This window comes from Drosophila elegans, unplaced genomic scaffold (assembly GCF_018152505.1).
Source record: "Drosophila elegans isolate 14027-0461.03 unplaced genomic scaffold, ASM1815250v1 contig_476, whole genome shotgun sequence".
Lineage (NCBI taxonomy): Eukaryota > Metazoa > Arthropoda > Insecta > Diptera > Drosophilidae > Drosophila > Drosophila elegans.
In genome coordinates this window covers 6,997,793-7,014,488 of record NW_024545863.1, presented here as the reverse complement: position 1 = coordinate 7,014,488, position 16,696 = coordinate 6,997,793, and the positions used below count along the sequence as shown (strand labels likewise).

The 16,696-nt window shown below is 36.6% G+C and overlaps 1 protein-coding gene across 4 annotated transcripts in view; it reads right to left on the bottom strand.

Annotated features, from left to right (window-relative positions):
- Nucleotides 1-16,696, bottom strand: part of LOC108140649 (atrial natriuretic peptide receptor 1) — a 43,431-nt gene that overhangs the window by 10,839 nt on the left and 15,896 nt on the right. The window contains exons 1-2 of one of the 4 annotated variants that reach the window (XM_017263576.2): nt 10,115-10,365; nt 3,867-4,892 (exon numbers count right to left, since the gene is read on the bottom strand). The exons of 1 other annotated variant lie outside the window; for it this stretch is intronic. In XM_017263576.2, the coding sequence (XP_017119065.1) occupies nt 3,867-4,746 (880 nt within the window). In that variant the 5' untranslated portion in view covers nt 4,747-4,892; nt 10,115-10,365. Of the gene's footprint in view, nt 1-3,866; nt 4,893-9,761; nt 9,954-10,114; nt 10,366-16,696 lie in introns of those variants that run through there. 2 more of the 4 variants (XM_017263577.2, XM_041709159.1) reach the window with 2 other exon arrangements.

Sequence of the window (16,696 nt, the reverse complement as noted above, 5' to 3'; positions counted from 1 at the left end):
GGGCTTCACTTTCAAGTTGATATGTGTTTGACAGTACTTGAAAGAGTTTTCGAAACGTTACGGAGCAGAAGAGATTGGGTGAACAATTTATTTTTAGGCTTAACTGAAGCAAAATTAAAATTTAATATTTTTTTTACTCTTTTTCAGGCTGAAGTGGTCTTAACTTTCTATCTGATAACAGATTCTACTATATAAATATACAAAGTTCTTCGAGCTAAGCCTAGTTTGAATTAAAAAGTTTCATTGTTTGTCACTACTGCAAAAATGCTTACTACCTTGTCTATATTTAACAACATTTACCCTAAAATGGATCATAAGCTAAATGGTTTTAAAAGCGTTACAGTCGTTTAATTATATTAAATACCATTTGTAAGTTCTGTAAATTATTTGAGTAATCCGTAATTGGGTACCTAGCTGCTCATATATAAATATCAAGGAATTATAAACCTCAAATCTAAAATTTGATTTCGCACAAAGAAAATGTTAATTTTATCAATTACAAATTGCTTATCAGTGCAGCCATGTGGCACTCCATAAGCTGACAAATGTAATTTCACATACAACGTGTGGTGCAGCAGGCATGATATGCAAATAAGCTAGCGTATTTGCTTGTCAAATATGTTGCAAACAAGTGCTACATTAATTGTGAAACCCTTGCCTTTATTGATAGATAGATATCAGCCCATTTGTGCACATAAGACAATCAACTGCAATTTTGTATTGTCTCTCTACAATTTTCTACGTCATATTTTGCCTTTTCTCGCTTAAATGTAATTACTTGGAAGATGGATAAAAGAAATACAAACAGAAGTGGACCAGACAATTTCAAGTTCATTGCAAAAACGTGCAATTGACTTGATTTAATTATACAATTTTTACTTTTTTTATTTGCTCCCCCTGCGTTTAAATAGTACATATGAGCTTTTGCTGCTGCTGTCTTCCTACGAGCTGTCAATGGTGTCATTCGAAGATGAAGTAATTTATGTTTTATGTGTCGATATGGTTTTTATTACGAATAAATATGGTTGAGAGTCAAATATTGTACTGTGAGTCATAATCGCAGGATGAAAACCTTGTGTTGACTCTCACTGTTTATTTAATTAAATAATAAATCAATTGAATGCAATACAAATCTTTTAAACCAACAAAAGGCAATCGGAGTAAACAAAGACTACAGGAAGATATCAAATTACGAATAAACAAGAAAGAAAGCAAACTTCGGCAAGCCGAAATTCATATACCCTTGCAGCTATTGCAAGAATTTAACATTTTTGAAAACATTAAAATTTTGATTTACTGCGTATATGTTTAAAAACATTGAAGCTATGATGATTAGCAGCTCAATTATTTGATAGTTATTTTTTATATTTTTATTATTTCTATGGGATCTATATGACATAGACGTCCGATTTTGATAAAATCTAAACCATAATTCTGAAATATTAAACCATTGCTATATGTCGAAGAACTGAACAAAAAATTAAAAAACAGAAAAGTTATAGTTTTTTTCATTTATTTTTCCGATTGTTCCTATGGGAGCTATATGCTATAGTCGTCTGATTTTGATATAATTTAAACCGTAAATCGAAAATATTTAACCATTACTAAATGTCGAAGGACTAAACAAAAAATTAAAAAACAGCAAAGTTATAATTTTTTTCATTTATTTTTCCGATCGTTCCTATGGCAGCTATATGCTATAGTCGTCTGATTTTGATATAATTTAAACCGTAAATCGGAAATATTTAACCTTTACTAAATGTCGAAGGACTAAACAAAAAATTAAAAAACAGAAAAGTTATAATTTTTTTCATTTATTTTTCCGATTGTTCCTATGGGAGCTATATGCTATAGTCGTCCGATTTTGATGAAATTTAAACCGTAAATCGGAAATATTTAACCATTACTAAACGTCGAAGAACTAAACAAAAAATTAAAAAACAGCAAAGTTATAATTTGTTTTCATTTATTTTTCCGATTGTTCCTATGGGAGCTATATGCTATAGTCGTCCGATCCGGCTCGTTCCGACTTATATACTACCTGCAATAGAAAGACAACTTTTGGGAAAGTTTCATGCAGATAGCTTTAAAACTGAGAGACTAGTTTGCATATAAACGGACGGACAGACGGACAGACTGACAGACGGACAGACGGACAGACGGACATGGCTAGATCGACTCTACTAGTGATGCTGATCAAGAATATATATATTTTATAGGGTCGGAGATGTCTCCTTCACTGCGTTGCAAACTTCTGACTGAAATTATAATACCCTCTGCAAGGGTATAAAAAAGAGAACACTTGAAAGCTTTAATTACGAATAAAAAAAATTATAAAAATTTACTTTCCTGAGAGTTTAATTCTGCTGTTTGGAATTCAATTGACAATAAATCATTAGAATATTAAAAATACATATCACGTTCAAATTTATTTCAAAAACGAGTGATCATTTTTGGGTACTTTATAAAGAAAGTGTCCTTGAACTCAGTTCTATTGTTAGACGTAGTCATACAAAATAATTAAACTTTCTTTGTCGGCATGGCAAAAATAAGATTCTATATACCGAATTTTGATTACTATTCCAGGCACAATGTAGCCATAATTATGTGTTATTTAAAAAGACATTAAATATGCCATAATTTATTGGATTCGCTTTTTGCTATGATGGCTAAATTTATTTGCCATGCTTTAAATTGCTGGACTTTTATTCAACTTCATAACAATTAAAATGCCATTTGATTAGTCACTTCATCGAGCGTATTCCCTAGTCGATTACTAGTGTGTGCCCCATCTTCTTTTCAGCTCGCATCGTTTTCCCATTAAAATTTAATTAGCATAGAACTGTGAATCGTATTACCGCGACTACATCAAAAAATATGCATAACGATTGTAATTGTTTACTGTGTTAATTGCCAATAAACGAAATTAAGTGAGCTGTAATTAAATAATAGCGTTCGATTGGAACAGTGGACGTTTGGAGGGTAGATTGGGCATCAAACATACGCTGCGTATGCTTGATATGCGAATATTTGGTGTCTGTCAACTGAGCGTGACAATTGACGGCTTTATTGTGGCAACGTTTACCAATGAGATGAGTTAATTAACAGCATTTTACTTCGTAAACCGCTTCCTGCAAACATTGCTCATACGCCCCGCAGTAAACAGAGCAAAGTCTGGCTATTAATAAAATCGAACTTATTTATTCACGAGCTGCTCGAAAGCGAACTGCCCGTCTATTTCCTTTCGCTTTGGTTTCTTGAACTTGTCTATGTCACATTTGCCAAATATAATTAGATCGAATTCGTTTTCAATGTTGCACGCAACGGGGTTGCAAAGTTCAGGGTATGTGCCTGCTCAAATGCATTGGCAAGCGCTATTGCATTAGATAGCGTACATAGACGACAAGGTTTCTGTCAGATCTTTAATACAGATATGTTTTGCAAATCAATTTTGTATGCATTTTTTTCCTTAATTATGTCCGGATTAATCTCAATATATTAATTATAAGTACAAATTAAATAAGTTTCAAGGTAAAATATGCAATCCTAACTTTTTTAAGACGTTTACGAAAATAAACAAAATATTTGTTGGTTTAGCATTATTAGCAAATACAAACGAAAACAGAAAATGAAAAGTTACACAGAGTATATAAAAAATAAAAAATTGTGCTAATAACATAAGATGTAGTTTCTGGTGAATTATAATTAATAAATTAGGAAATCTTAATACAAAGGTTTTTTTTTATTATTTTTCTTTGAAAAGCATCCTTCAATAAAATAAATATAGTTTGTAAAAGAGAATGTGTTTCTGGCCTTCAGCCTTTAACCCAAAAATACACGCTTGAATGCACATCATCCTTACTTACTTCTCGTTTGCATGGCCACATTCTTGAGCATCCGCGTGATGTCCGCCTTGGTCCAGGTGGAGGTGTCGAAGCCCAGCTGGTAGACGGAGTGCTCCTCGATGGTGTCGTGGATGGCGGCCAGGCAGAGGAAGCACACTGAGTTGCCCTTGACCTTGGCGTTCTCGTTCTGATAGATCAACGCGGTTCGCGTCCAGTTGAAACTGTTGAGGATCGCCCGCACCACGTTGCCCAGGTTGTTCACCTGTGCTCCCTTCAGGCGGGTGAGTGTGGAGTAGCTCTCGGACTTCTTGTTGAACTCCTTGGCATTGCCGCCGGTGGTGAGGACGGGCACCTGCCAAACGTCGGCGTACCGCGAGATGGGGGCCAGCACGTACTCGCAGGGCAGGCCAAAGACGGCGTTAACCTCCGGCCACTGGGTGTAGATTTCGAAGAAGCCAATCGGGCCGTACTTCGAGGAGCAGAAGGTGTCGCGCGATATCAGCTGGATGTCGAAGTGGGTGCCGCCCACGAAGCCCATTCGCTGGACATGCCGGATGCCCAGCTCCAGCACGGGAAGCACCTTGGGCATGATGCAGTCGTTTTTGTTGTCCGACTCCACGGAGGGCAGCAGGGCCACAAAGACCAGTTGCCTTCGGGCACCGAGATGCCGGTGATCGGACATCGGAAAGCTGGGGAAGTGCTGGACCAGTTCAGTGCTCTGCGACTTATGCGAGTTCTTGGTCTCCGGCGTCTTGAAGCTGTGCTCATCGGACACGGCGCCCATGCTGGCCACTCCGCCCACGGACTCGGCATCGTAGAACCAGGCCGCACTGGGAAAGAGGAGTCCCTGCAGCAGGCACAGGATCAGGAGCTGGCTCAGTGCCTGGCCAGCTTGGGGCATCGCGGATTGGTTTTTGTTGGGGATTTTACTCTCGTTTGTGTTTGTCAAGCGTTGCTCTTTGCCACCGATTTTGATCACATTATTTATGCATATGTTTTTACTACCCTCTTAGCACGGCTCCCCCTTAATTCATTTTGCACCGAGATCTGCGGCAAATTGAAATTTTTGGTTATTAATTACACTGTTTTGTTTGGTTCAATTTTTATTAATCACCGACGATTGTTCAGATTTAATTATCCGTCTCGGACTTTTCATTAGTAAACTGGTTCGTCGTGCATTGCCGTACATGTTTTCACCCCTTTTTGGCAATCGATTTTAATTAGCACTTTTACAACAGGAAATTTTTCAACATTTATTTTGTGATTGTCTCTCCAATTTATTGAAGCATTCAAAGATGCTTTACGCTTGAGCACATATATGAATATATGAACAGCCACAGATGGCAATCGAAGGTGAAGCCGAAAATGCAAACCAATATTTACTATTCGTATTTATAAATGCAACCCGTGAACAACGGGCAAAACCACATTGCAACTTTTTCTGTAAAAACACTTGTGTGTGCATGTAAATTGTTTGCGGAGCAATAATAACCAAAACGAGAACGATCGAAGGGGATTTAAGTCGTAGCTAAGACACACTCTCTATTAAATAAAACCTTTTTAAAACAATTTTTAGGCATAAGAATTGGTTAGTCTCTACCCTTTCACAAATGTACCCATTGTAAAAGGAGGGTAAAAATATGAATAAGAAATTATAGGCTATTTTTAGGCGGCCAGTTCCAACTGAATGAAGTACTCATAAATTTATGGAAATGTTTTGTAGGCCTAGAAAGTCCGTGCTAAACGAACAAAAGATTCACCTGCTTTCCAGACCCATAAATTATTTAATACAAAGTGAAGTTTTTCTGAGCTTCTAATTAGACTAACAACAGATTTGGCTAATTAAGATGCAAAAAAATGAATTTCAGGTTAAACAAACCCGGCCGACATCTTTTTTGGCTTGAACTTTGCGTGTACAAAAAACACAAATTAATTGATTGAGAGTCGTAAACAAAATAAAATTTTTTGGAACCCACTTCGAGCTGACAATGCATTTAAAAACAAAAGGTCTAAAAATAAACCGAAATGCGGTATTTAAAATTATCTTGACCTTCACCTGGGCGGGGTAATATTTTGTTGTTGCTGACACGTATTCGAGTGGCTTATTTTTGCCGTTGAATATTACTAAATCGCTTAGTAAATACATTCCCCTAGCTTTCCAATTCGTTGCAAATTTAACGGCAATTAGAAAAGTAAGTAAAGAACGTGAAAAATTGCTTTGTGCCCCGCTGAAGATTCGATGATTCGACATATAAAACCCGAATCGCTTTATTGGGGACAGTTCCTGGTCCCATCACAAGTTCGGTTAACTCTTGACCAATTTTTCCATTCGCCATCACTGCTATCCGTTCATTAAACTTCTTTCGAATGTCGCTATAGCCACGAAGACATATTTTTATATCTAAAAATAGTCTCAGACAAAAAGAGCCCTCCAAGGCATTCAAATGTGGCAAAAAAGCGTCTAAGACAAACAAACAATGGTAATAAATATAATGCGAAGAAGAAAGAGTGGACACAATGCCATTCGACTTTAGGAAATTAATGAAAAAAATATTACAGCTCCGTACTGATGCCTTAAGGCGTTACCAATTTTTCTATTATTAAAAAAAAAACCTCGTAATTGAGCTTATAATATTTTCTTTATGATTTGCGGAACTCTTCTCATAAGACTATATGTGCAAAAATTGTTTGCGAAATTTAATTTCTAATATTAATTTTCCAAACACTTTCAAACATTTAATCATTGCTTGAGACCAGTTAGACCTTTGTAACTTGAGTTCTCAAGGTTGTCTGCTTAAGACAGCCAACAAACAATTCGACATATGCCAAAAATTACTAAAAATATGGGTCAATTAGGGGCTTGAGCTGCAGCTTTGCCCAGAGATTTCGGTGTAGACTTTCTCATTAAAAGACTGAGGAGTGTATAATTCCATTTTTTGTTGTTGTACAAAAAAGGCTTTGTTTTGGTTGTTATTTATATTTTTTATTATTTTTGTACGGTATGTATTTTGGGTCTTAAGAGTCTACACGTGCCTTGGATTAACCGAGCGAACCCCTGGTCATCCCGCTGTTTTCGACTTGCCCCTGCCCCTGGCACCATCATTCACTCAGGTAGCAATCGGTACACACAAAAAACCAATTTCTTAATATAAATTTTTAATATCAACTTGCAATATTCTTTGTTAAGCTGAACAATCACCAAAACGAAAGAATTTTCAATTGGTATGTTTTTTACCAAAACATGTAATATTATAATTCTAAAAGGTAGTGCAAAAGCCTCTCTTAGTGAGGGTTTAGAAATTAATGACATCTGAATAATTAATTAACATTTTGAATATATTATATTGACATTTGTTGTTTACATATAAATTGAATAATTGAATTATTGGTACTGCAATTTAAAGTAAAATATTGAATGGTTTGTGTTCATATCAAATCAGACTTCTTTTCTTCCCGTGTAGAACTGTCTTCAGGGGCCGTTAGACCTCTGGGCTTCTATATGATTGATACGAATGATTTATGAGGATTTGATCTACTATTCGCCCATATCATTGGCCTAAAGCCGCGATGGGTATCAGACATCTATCCAGCTGTTCATCGGCTTATGCTAATTCACTTATTTGTTTATCTCGCCTCTGACTAATGAAGTTCACGCTTTATTAATAGGTTGCTTTACTGGTCAACGTCACCTGCCGTTTTGTTGTGTCTATTTTTAGAGCGTAAACCGAGTATACCGCCGAAATCCCCCGGTCCCTTGGCATTTTTGCTGTCATCGACTTGGTCATGTTGCTTAATTACTTTTCGGAGCTGAAACTATGCAAATAAACCGACGCCGATTTGCTTTCCGTTTTGAACAAGCTGACGATTTGGAACCGTTAGCTGTCGTTAATTCGATCGTTTAGTTAATTTAAAAGTGAGTGAGATTTATGGATAACTGGTCGAGTTTGAGCAAAACATTCATTTATATTTCTCAGATTGGTTGGACTTTAGTTTTTGGTCAGTTGAAAACCAGTTTCAAGGCGACTCATATTAATTAATATTGATATATTGATTGGTTGAGGTGTTAGGGTATCACTAAGTCGATTTCTATCTCCTCTTAATAGCCTTCTTCGCGGTCATTACTACTCTACTTATTTGTTGACTAATATTTTTGTTTTGATTTCTTTCGGTAAGTTTTGTGCTGGCCAAGCTGATTTGGTTGTTTTGGTTTTGCGGTGCGAGAAATATGAGCTGCATATTTTGTGAGCATTTTTATTTTTAGCTGTACTTTAAGAAAATGAAAACACAATTGAACGCCGCGTAATACTCATGGTTAGGTAATCGAAAACGTAATTGTTGTGGAATTGTTCTCAAGAATTAGGCAGAGCCATATCTAATAACAAGGAATTTTTGATCTTAAAAGTAAAGCTCATAAGTTGAATTAAAATCGTATGTGAGTAATCTGCATTAAAAGGTACTCTGCCTAGCAATTACTTTACTCATTTACATCGCAGATATATGATAATCAATCAACTGAATTAGCCATTAACATGTTTTGATTCACCCCAAACACCTCAGACAGGTGACTGAATGTCGCAACTAAATGACTGGCTGAGCATAAATTAAGTCCACTATTCGTGGGCGTTTAATTGCACATTGCTCATTCATTCACGCCTGCTAAAAGTGATCCATTTACAAGGAAACTTTTTACAAATATTTACGTGGAACTTATTTTTTGCACTTTAAACTCTATGTGCTGTGAGAATTGAACAAACGAAAAAAAAAAACAAAACTGAGGAAATGGAAACAAAAAGCGAGCTATGCTGAATATTTCATTTAAAAATCCAATAGCACATAGCGAAAACTCAGCTTTGAGCTGTGGTAGTTGGGATACTCTCAATGTAAATAGCCTAAACGGCCATAACAAACATTTTGCTACTTTTTCAAAATTATAAAAAAGGGTTTTAAACAAGAACGATGCTAAAGTTTAAATTATTATGAGAAAAACCATTTATTTAAGTTTTTCAAAATACAAAGTTTTGTTTAATTTGGCAAAGTATGCAATGGTATAATTTTTACTTTAGGAGAATAACATTTTTTATATATTGCTTATTGGAGATAAACAATTGTTTTGGATAACTTATTTAAAATTTGGAAATATGTACTTTCACTTTTTCTGTTGCACATGCAAAGTGTACTCCATATATTTTCAAATATCTGGTATATTTCCGTAAAAAAAACCCCCACAAACTGTCAAGCAAAAACGTTTTCCAATTTTCAATTAGCAACAAAAAATTGTACAAATTGTGTTTCAAGTTCAACACGTCTGTCAGCAGTGCCGGGTGATCCACTGAACCATTCACCCTGCCCCAGTGGCTTCCAGTGCCTTGGGATCTGTCCACTCGCATCGATCGATTTAAACGCTTTTTGCACTTCGCGTGGTTCTTTGTCGGAGTGGTTTTGCTAGGGGGACTACTGCCCCTTTAAATGCAATATCCCGGCTTACTGCCGGTTCTATAAATATTGCTGGTGCACAGCAATTAAACGAACCGAAAAACGAATCTGGAAAAGTACGCAAACCAAATATAACATGCAGGTTGAAGCTCCCCAAATTTTGTTTTGCAGCAGCAAACACGTTTGGCTACTGCGACTGGAATCTGGCTACTGGCTTAGTATTTTGTTTGCTTGGGAGACAATTACAAATATTAAGAAGGGGGCAAACAATTCAGATGGAATTTAAACTTGCACAAACTATAACCGTTTTAAGGGGTAGATTTATTAAAATTCTACTCCCAGTGCTAGCCATAAAAGTGCCAATTAAATTTGTTTGAATTACTGAAACTCCATTTATCGTAATTTTTGGCGTGGATAAATCAATTTAATATGTAGTGTATAGCATTGGCAAGCCTGTGCCATTAGTCAAAATTACTTGTTTACCCAGTATACTGAAATTGTAAACAAATCCGCAATGACAAATAAATGAATGCAAATTCCATAAATATTGGGAAAACAAATCAAAGTAGAAGCAAAACGAATGTGGTCCGCCCGGAGGGTTTTTGTGAATATTATTGCTGCTCATCTGGCTGCCTGATTAACATTAATATCAATGCGACCCATATGTTAATTGTGAACATGGGTTAAGCACTTCATTTCACTTGTCTCCAACCAGCTGACTTTCGACCACAATATTCCATTTCAATTTAAATTTCACTTTTTCTTAAAAGTTTATTTATAGCTTGTTTTCTCATGCTGCACATTTCTCAAGATCCAATTGTGCCTTTATTATTTACTTTTAATTATGCGCTTTTTATCTTATCGCGTTGTTGTTATTTCTACAGCTGCTATTGGCAAGCCAATATCATTGAGCATACAGTGTAAAATAATTATGCACTCGAAAAAACGAAAAGCCGTCGCACTATCACTCTGAGTATTTGCAAATTCGGAAAACGCGCGTCTTGGGAGCTATTCCCTTCGAATTTTCGGTGCGTTCCGTGCGCGGTTTTCTGAGCGCTTCGCACACGCTCGACTCGCCAAACCGAACTAAACGCCCGAATCGGATTTGGAATCGGAATCGCGGACGTCGCCGATGCCGCCGCAGAAGTCGGACGCCGAAGCCTGCGTCGGCGGTGGGCGGTGACTGCGACTGCGGCAGAACTGTGCCGCGGCAGCGACGCCGACTGCTGCGTACCTGATCAGCAATAAAACCAGAACTCTCACAGCGTCCAATGTATTTCAATATAAGAATGAATACCTCCTTTCGACTACATTTAAAATAGTACAAAATAATATATATATACAAAGTAATATATATACAAAGTAATATATATATAAAAGGTATATTTTATAAGTAATGATTAAGTTGAAGTATCCTAATGAGAAAGTATTATTTTATATAGACAAATAAAATTTTGTAATGAAACAGAAAAGACTAGAGTTTTCGAATAATTTAAAATAAAAGGGACTCTATTAAAAGCGAAAACCGTTTTAATTGACCTTCTACAAATTTGTTGTAATGTGCTTACCAATTTGACTGTTTTTTATGAAATTTGTAGGCAAGAGTTTTTGAAAATGAAAAGTATATAAATTTGGTAAAAGGCTGTCTGTGAGTTTAGTTCATAATTCACTAGAAAATCATTTTTAAAAAAGCCAATATAACAATTTACACGCTATTTGCAGGATTAATTAAATTCAACTGAGCAAAACCTTAAAGATGTTACACGTGTGTGGTTGTTTTCCAAAACACATTTATTCCGGAGGAAACCCTGTCGTTCTCATAACCTTCTTTTGTCGGCTATTGTTATACTTTCAAAAATCAATTCTTGACTACTTTTCGATCGCAAATGAATAATAAATCATAATCAAGAATGAGTCTTGGGAGCAGGCATGTGTTCAACCTAAAAGCTGTTGCCTCTTCTCTCTGAACTCTTACCGGAGTGCACATATTCCTGCCCATTGTCCATTACATTCTCAAATCCAATTTGAATTTCAACTAGGATGCAGATACACTCGTCGGCTGTCCATCGTCCCTGTCGTCCTGCTCTGTTCTGGCTTATATTACATGCGCATATATGGGAATGCAGGGATAATACGCATACGCAGCGTGGTACGCATGAAGTGTTGGGCGCCCAGTTGCTCCAGTCGCCTGCTTCCATTATTCAGATGTGTCTCTATTTTTTTTATTTTTTTTTCCCATTTCCAGCTCTTGTACCTAATAAATCACTGGGCTGAGACAGAATTTTTGGGGAGATGGGTGCGAATGAAATGCACTTGTTGCCCATCATTTTATCTAAGTCTAGCAGTGCGCATCTTTTGTGTGCCAGTAAGAGCTTACGCTTTCATAATTGTTTGCCATAGCAGTTAGCAGTGCGAGAAATGTTCGGCTTAAGCCAGCTGGGACACGAACTGAAAAGTGAAAAAAGGAGCCAGAAGAGGATTGCTTTGTGCATAACCAATTGTAGCGCTCATCCCGTCAGTGTGCAGCTCATAAATTAGATTCATCCGGGCACGCATCGATTTCAATGCCAGTCGTTCTTTCAGTTTCCTGTTTAGGCTGTCGAGCAGATGTTTTGCTGGCTGGTTGAAAAGATAAGCAGCCTACGGGTATCAAAAGGAAATCTATTAGTTTGACTCCCGGTTGCTGCAATTGATAGCTGGTAAGCGACTTAAGTCAGCTTTACCTCGCCACCATCGATTTTCCTCACAGGAAATTTCAGTCTCCCATTGAAATTAAATTAAATTTGTATTCATTTTTGCCAGCCACTTTTGCGCCCATCTTTCTGCGGTGCGGACTTTTACATTAACATTTTACTGACGTTGCAGGCTTTCAGCGCAGCGCTCAGATATCCATAAAAATTGTCAATAAAGCGCAAATGACTCAAATGAAGTTGCATGATAAAAATGTTAAGCATTTTTCTGTCCACTGCTGTTCCTTCCGGCGAGTGGAAATGGCTGCCCTGGACAAAAAAGGTTGGGGCAAAAAAAAAAAGAGTGCTGCGTGAATGCCATGGAGCTGAGGGCAAGCTGAAGAATGCCAATGTTGATTGCTCCGGACAAGGACACGACCGGAAAAAGCACAATGGCCGGCTTAAGGGACAAAGGCGAAGACTATTGCATGCGAAGTTGCACACTTTCCGCAGCAGAAAATAAACATAGAGGGGATATTGAATCAATTTTTTAAGCATTTTTTTTTTAAATTAATAAATAATAAATTTCCTTCGGAACCGCTTATTGCATTGTTCATACGCCGCGTTGGCTGCACTCAATATGCCGCATGCCTGTGGCTCTGTGTGAATATGCGTATGCGTGTCTTTGTGTCTGGGTGCATTTGTGTGCGTAGGCGGAGCGCTTCGAGCAATGACTGTAAATGAAAACAACAAACAGCCCCAGGAATATTTATAACGATTTATAACGATAACCAGAAGAATCATTACCGCCGGAAAATGGCATACCCTTTTTATGACACTATGTCCCTAAAATTGTTTTAATCATGCTATTTTTTTTAAACACATATAAAGTAACGGCGTAAAACAAACATAAGGTTAATGTTTCGAAGTCTTATTAAGCATAAAACAATGGTGGCAAACCCCGTATTTGCGATGCGGTAAATACAATAATGAAAAATTAGAACTATTTTATAATTATGGAAATACATAATTCATGCTTAATAATATTTAAGTAGAATCATGTTATGTTATACTATATCTAAATAAAAAATAATGAAATCAAAGGGATCCCACAGTTTTTTCTTCAATAAAGGACAGCAAGACTAGTAAATCTCACAGACAACTCTTTTACAAGTCAATGTCTAACACACATTTTATCGCAGCCCAAGTGTGGCTGTTGTTGTGTTTGGAGCAAATGTTCTAAGATACAAAGCTCGTGTGTGAAATCCTGCATATGACAGACAAGACAGCCAGCATGGCATGTGACTGTGTTTTTCTCATTTAATTGTTCAAGCAATTAAGTTGATTGCAAATTGGCACTTAAAAGTGCTAGGTCCCAGGTGGGAGTTCAGTTGGTTCCGGTTCTCACTTAGCTTAGTTACTGAGTATTATCAGGCTTCGTTTACATCCCTAAATTACGGCAACTGGGTCACGCCATTATATCATACTTGAGGCTTTGAGAGCGACCTAACGAGCTAAAACTATATGGGATAGAAAGCGAAACAATGGAAGAAATTTATAATTAATTCTATTTGCATAAACTTTACGAAAACTTTTCCGGGCACAAACCTAATGTTCGGAAAGGGTAGTAGTATCAAAACTTTCTCTCAGCAAGCGGCTGAACAATTCACAGACAAGGAAATTCATTGCATCCTTAGGCGCAATCACCCGGAAAAGTCTTCACAAAGTGAACTCTCTATCACTCTCTTTCTCTGTCAAAATATCCCTATTGCTTTCCCGCTTTTCACTTGTGTCACGTGTCTGTGTGTGCGTGTGTGTCAGTTTTGTCAGCTTGTCTGTGTGGTTAGTTGCACTTGCCACTGTGCCAACCGCATATCAGCAATGCAAACTATAGCCAAAGCCTAAAAATGGCTTCCAAATATGACCTTTTAATACTCTGCCCAGCAATACAATGCATAACCGAGAAAATTTTATGCATAGCGAAACTTCTGGGCACAAAACATTTCCAGTTTTTAAAATCCGAAGCTCAAAATTCCTCATATAACTTAATAAATTAATCTACTCTAAATTGGCTTGAACTGCATTTTTGGAGCATGAGCATTCATATCTCAGGCAAATAATTTCTGACTAGTAAAATGCTACAAATGTTTAAAAAATCAACATAAAGCTGCACATCTTAAATCATATATAAACAGAAGAAATCATTTTACTGCCTTTTTCTCTCTTAATCTATAACTGAATTTGCTGAAAGTGAATGTACACTTCGTTAGTTTGGCCAAATTTGATAGTGGCCTGGACTTTTTGGGTCTCAGATTGGAGAACTGAGCGATGGCCGTATCTGTTGTCGGCGTTATTACCCAGCTCAGTGCTGTTAATGATGCTCTGCGGCTGGCTGACAGGCAGTTCGGCCATGACAACCACCACACAGTCACCTCTTCTCGTTTCTCCTCTGAAGAGCTCTAGAAATATATAGTTTTGCCACTTTATAAGTTAAAGAGTATGAAATTATTGAAAAAGTCATCTCCTGTAGTGCATATTGTAAGTTTTCCCGTTTCGAGAATTGCCAAAGCAATTAGTTATGTTTTCATAAATATTTTACAGATTAAAATTTTATTTAAGTGCAATAAATTTGAAAAGTGTGTGCGATACAGATAAACCTTTCATCTTGTGTTTATGTCAGCAAATACAAAAATTGAGATAAAGTGGAACAGGACTGGACGAATTTTTGTTAACTTTGTTCAAACGTTATTAAATTTAGTTGGCTCTGAAAGTTTCACAGAAATACATCAGGAACATTTGTGGGAGCACAGTTGTGTGGCCTCGTAGGGAAAAAAATACTTTTTGGGTGCCAATTACATGCGGAAACCAAGGCAAACAGCCAAAAAGTATGTTAAACCGTTTTTATGATTGCCTTTGCATTTGCATTTCGTTGTTGTTTGTGAATGGTGTAATATGCTCGAAACCACATGCAATTATATAATTTATAAGCAATTTGGGTCTGATTTCGATGTAATTTGCAAATTGGCAGTCAGCAACCAGGTATTGCCAAAATTGTTTGTTTTAATCTTTTTGTGAATAACATTCAGTGAATGCATGAAGAATTTAAGAAAATAAGATAAAGGTACTGCTTAAAAACATGTTCTTAAATTGTTTCGCGAAGAGCTTTTAAATTAAATTTTGTACACTTTTTACACAATTTACTCATTCTATCAAAAAAGAACAAACAAGAACTGCCATTAAACACTAATATTGATGAAAGTTGCCAACCGAGGCTGCCAACGAAAATGGAAAAAGGCATGACTTTAAGCTGGAATGGGTCGTTGGAAGTAGTTTGAATTCAATAATGCATTAGGCAAGGGTTATATTTGGTCAAGAGGTCCTTGTTTGACATATTGATAGCCTTGTTTTCGACAAATATTCATTTATGTATAATAAAGTAGTTTGATATTGTATTAAATCGCAAGGACTAAGAATTTTTATTGCATTCCAATAAGGTCTCTTCGAAATTGAAACTGAAATTTTTGTGTAGCATACGAAATTTTTACTTAAAATGTAAAGTTTTTGTACTCCCACTCTTTTTCTCTTCGTTTTGTCTTCGCAAAAAGGTCATCGCAGTGAAGTTGAAATTAAGTGGTTGGAGTTTTATTTTCTCATGATTCCAGATTCCTTAAAAAATTCCTTTTAACATTAACATTATTTGCTTTATACTGGCATTTAAGTGAAGGATTAGAAAAGCAAGCTAAGGTAATATATAAACCTCAATTTAACTGATGATCCTAGTCAGTTGGGTTACAGGAATTTTTTAAATTTTAAACGAATGTAAACAGTAATTTTAAGCTTAAAACTTAATCAAATAATTAATGATAAAAATAGTATATGTAATTAAAATTTGAAACAGACAACCTTTTTTCCCCGAGCACTGCAAAATTTGTTTAGTTGTTATCTGCACTTGGGAGCCACACAATGTACATGTCCGGTGCGTTAAAAAGGTACAATTTGAATTTAATTTTGTCTCGTAAAAAATGATTAGAACTGTAGCGTGGCAAGCTAAATTGCATACATGCATGGGGTCTGTTTGCCAAGGGCGGTGAATGGAGGAGCGGTATGGTGACCTATTGTGTTGCCAGCTAATGAGGTTTAAAGTGTGCTCCTCGTCGGAATTGCAAGCGGTTGCATGCAGCTGGAACTTTTGTTGCCAAAACATGGCAGCTTGGAGCACAATGTAATTCGTAACCGAGTTTCAGTTTTGGGAAGCCAAATAAATGAAAAAGTGTGTATGTTTTTATTGAATGAGTTTCCTTTATGGATGCGCGAGTTGTATGTACCATCTGGATTAAATAAAACAATTAGTTCACAGCCAGCCAAAATTAAATGAAAAAGAAAAGTTTTCGCTGGCTTTAACCGGATAATCAGCTGCGAACATGGCTTTTCACTCAGCGATTCTAATTGTATGCGTTAAAATGAAACTTTTTCCAATTTAGCGTCCCATAAACGTGGGTGGTGCTTTTATCTGACAGTGGCCACCTTAACGTTAAAATTTGCTGCAAGACTTCAGCTTTGTTCAGCTGGAACAAATTTGTTGTTTCAGGCAGTTGGGCAGGGAAATTACGAAAGTAACAAAAAGTGGGAAATAAATTAGGTATGAAAATGAAGCTGTCAATAAACTTGGTTCAACTTGAAAATTTCCAGAAAATACTTGCTGGATTTAATCCCATTTTCCAGTCAGTAAAGTGCTGACAAAAACAATTA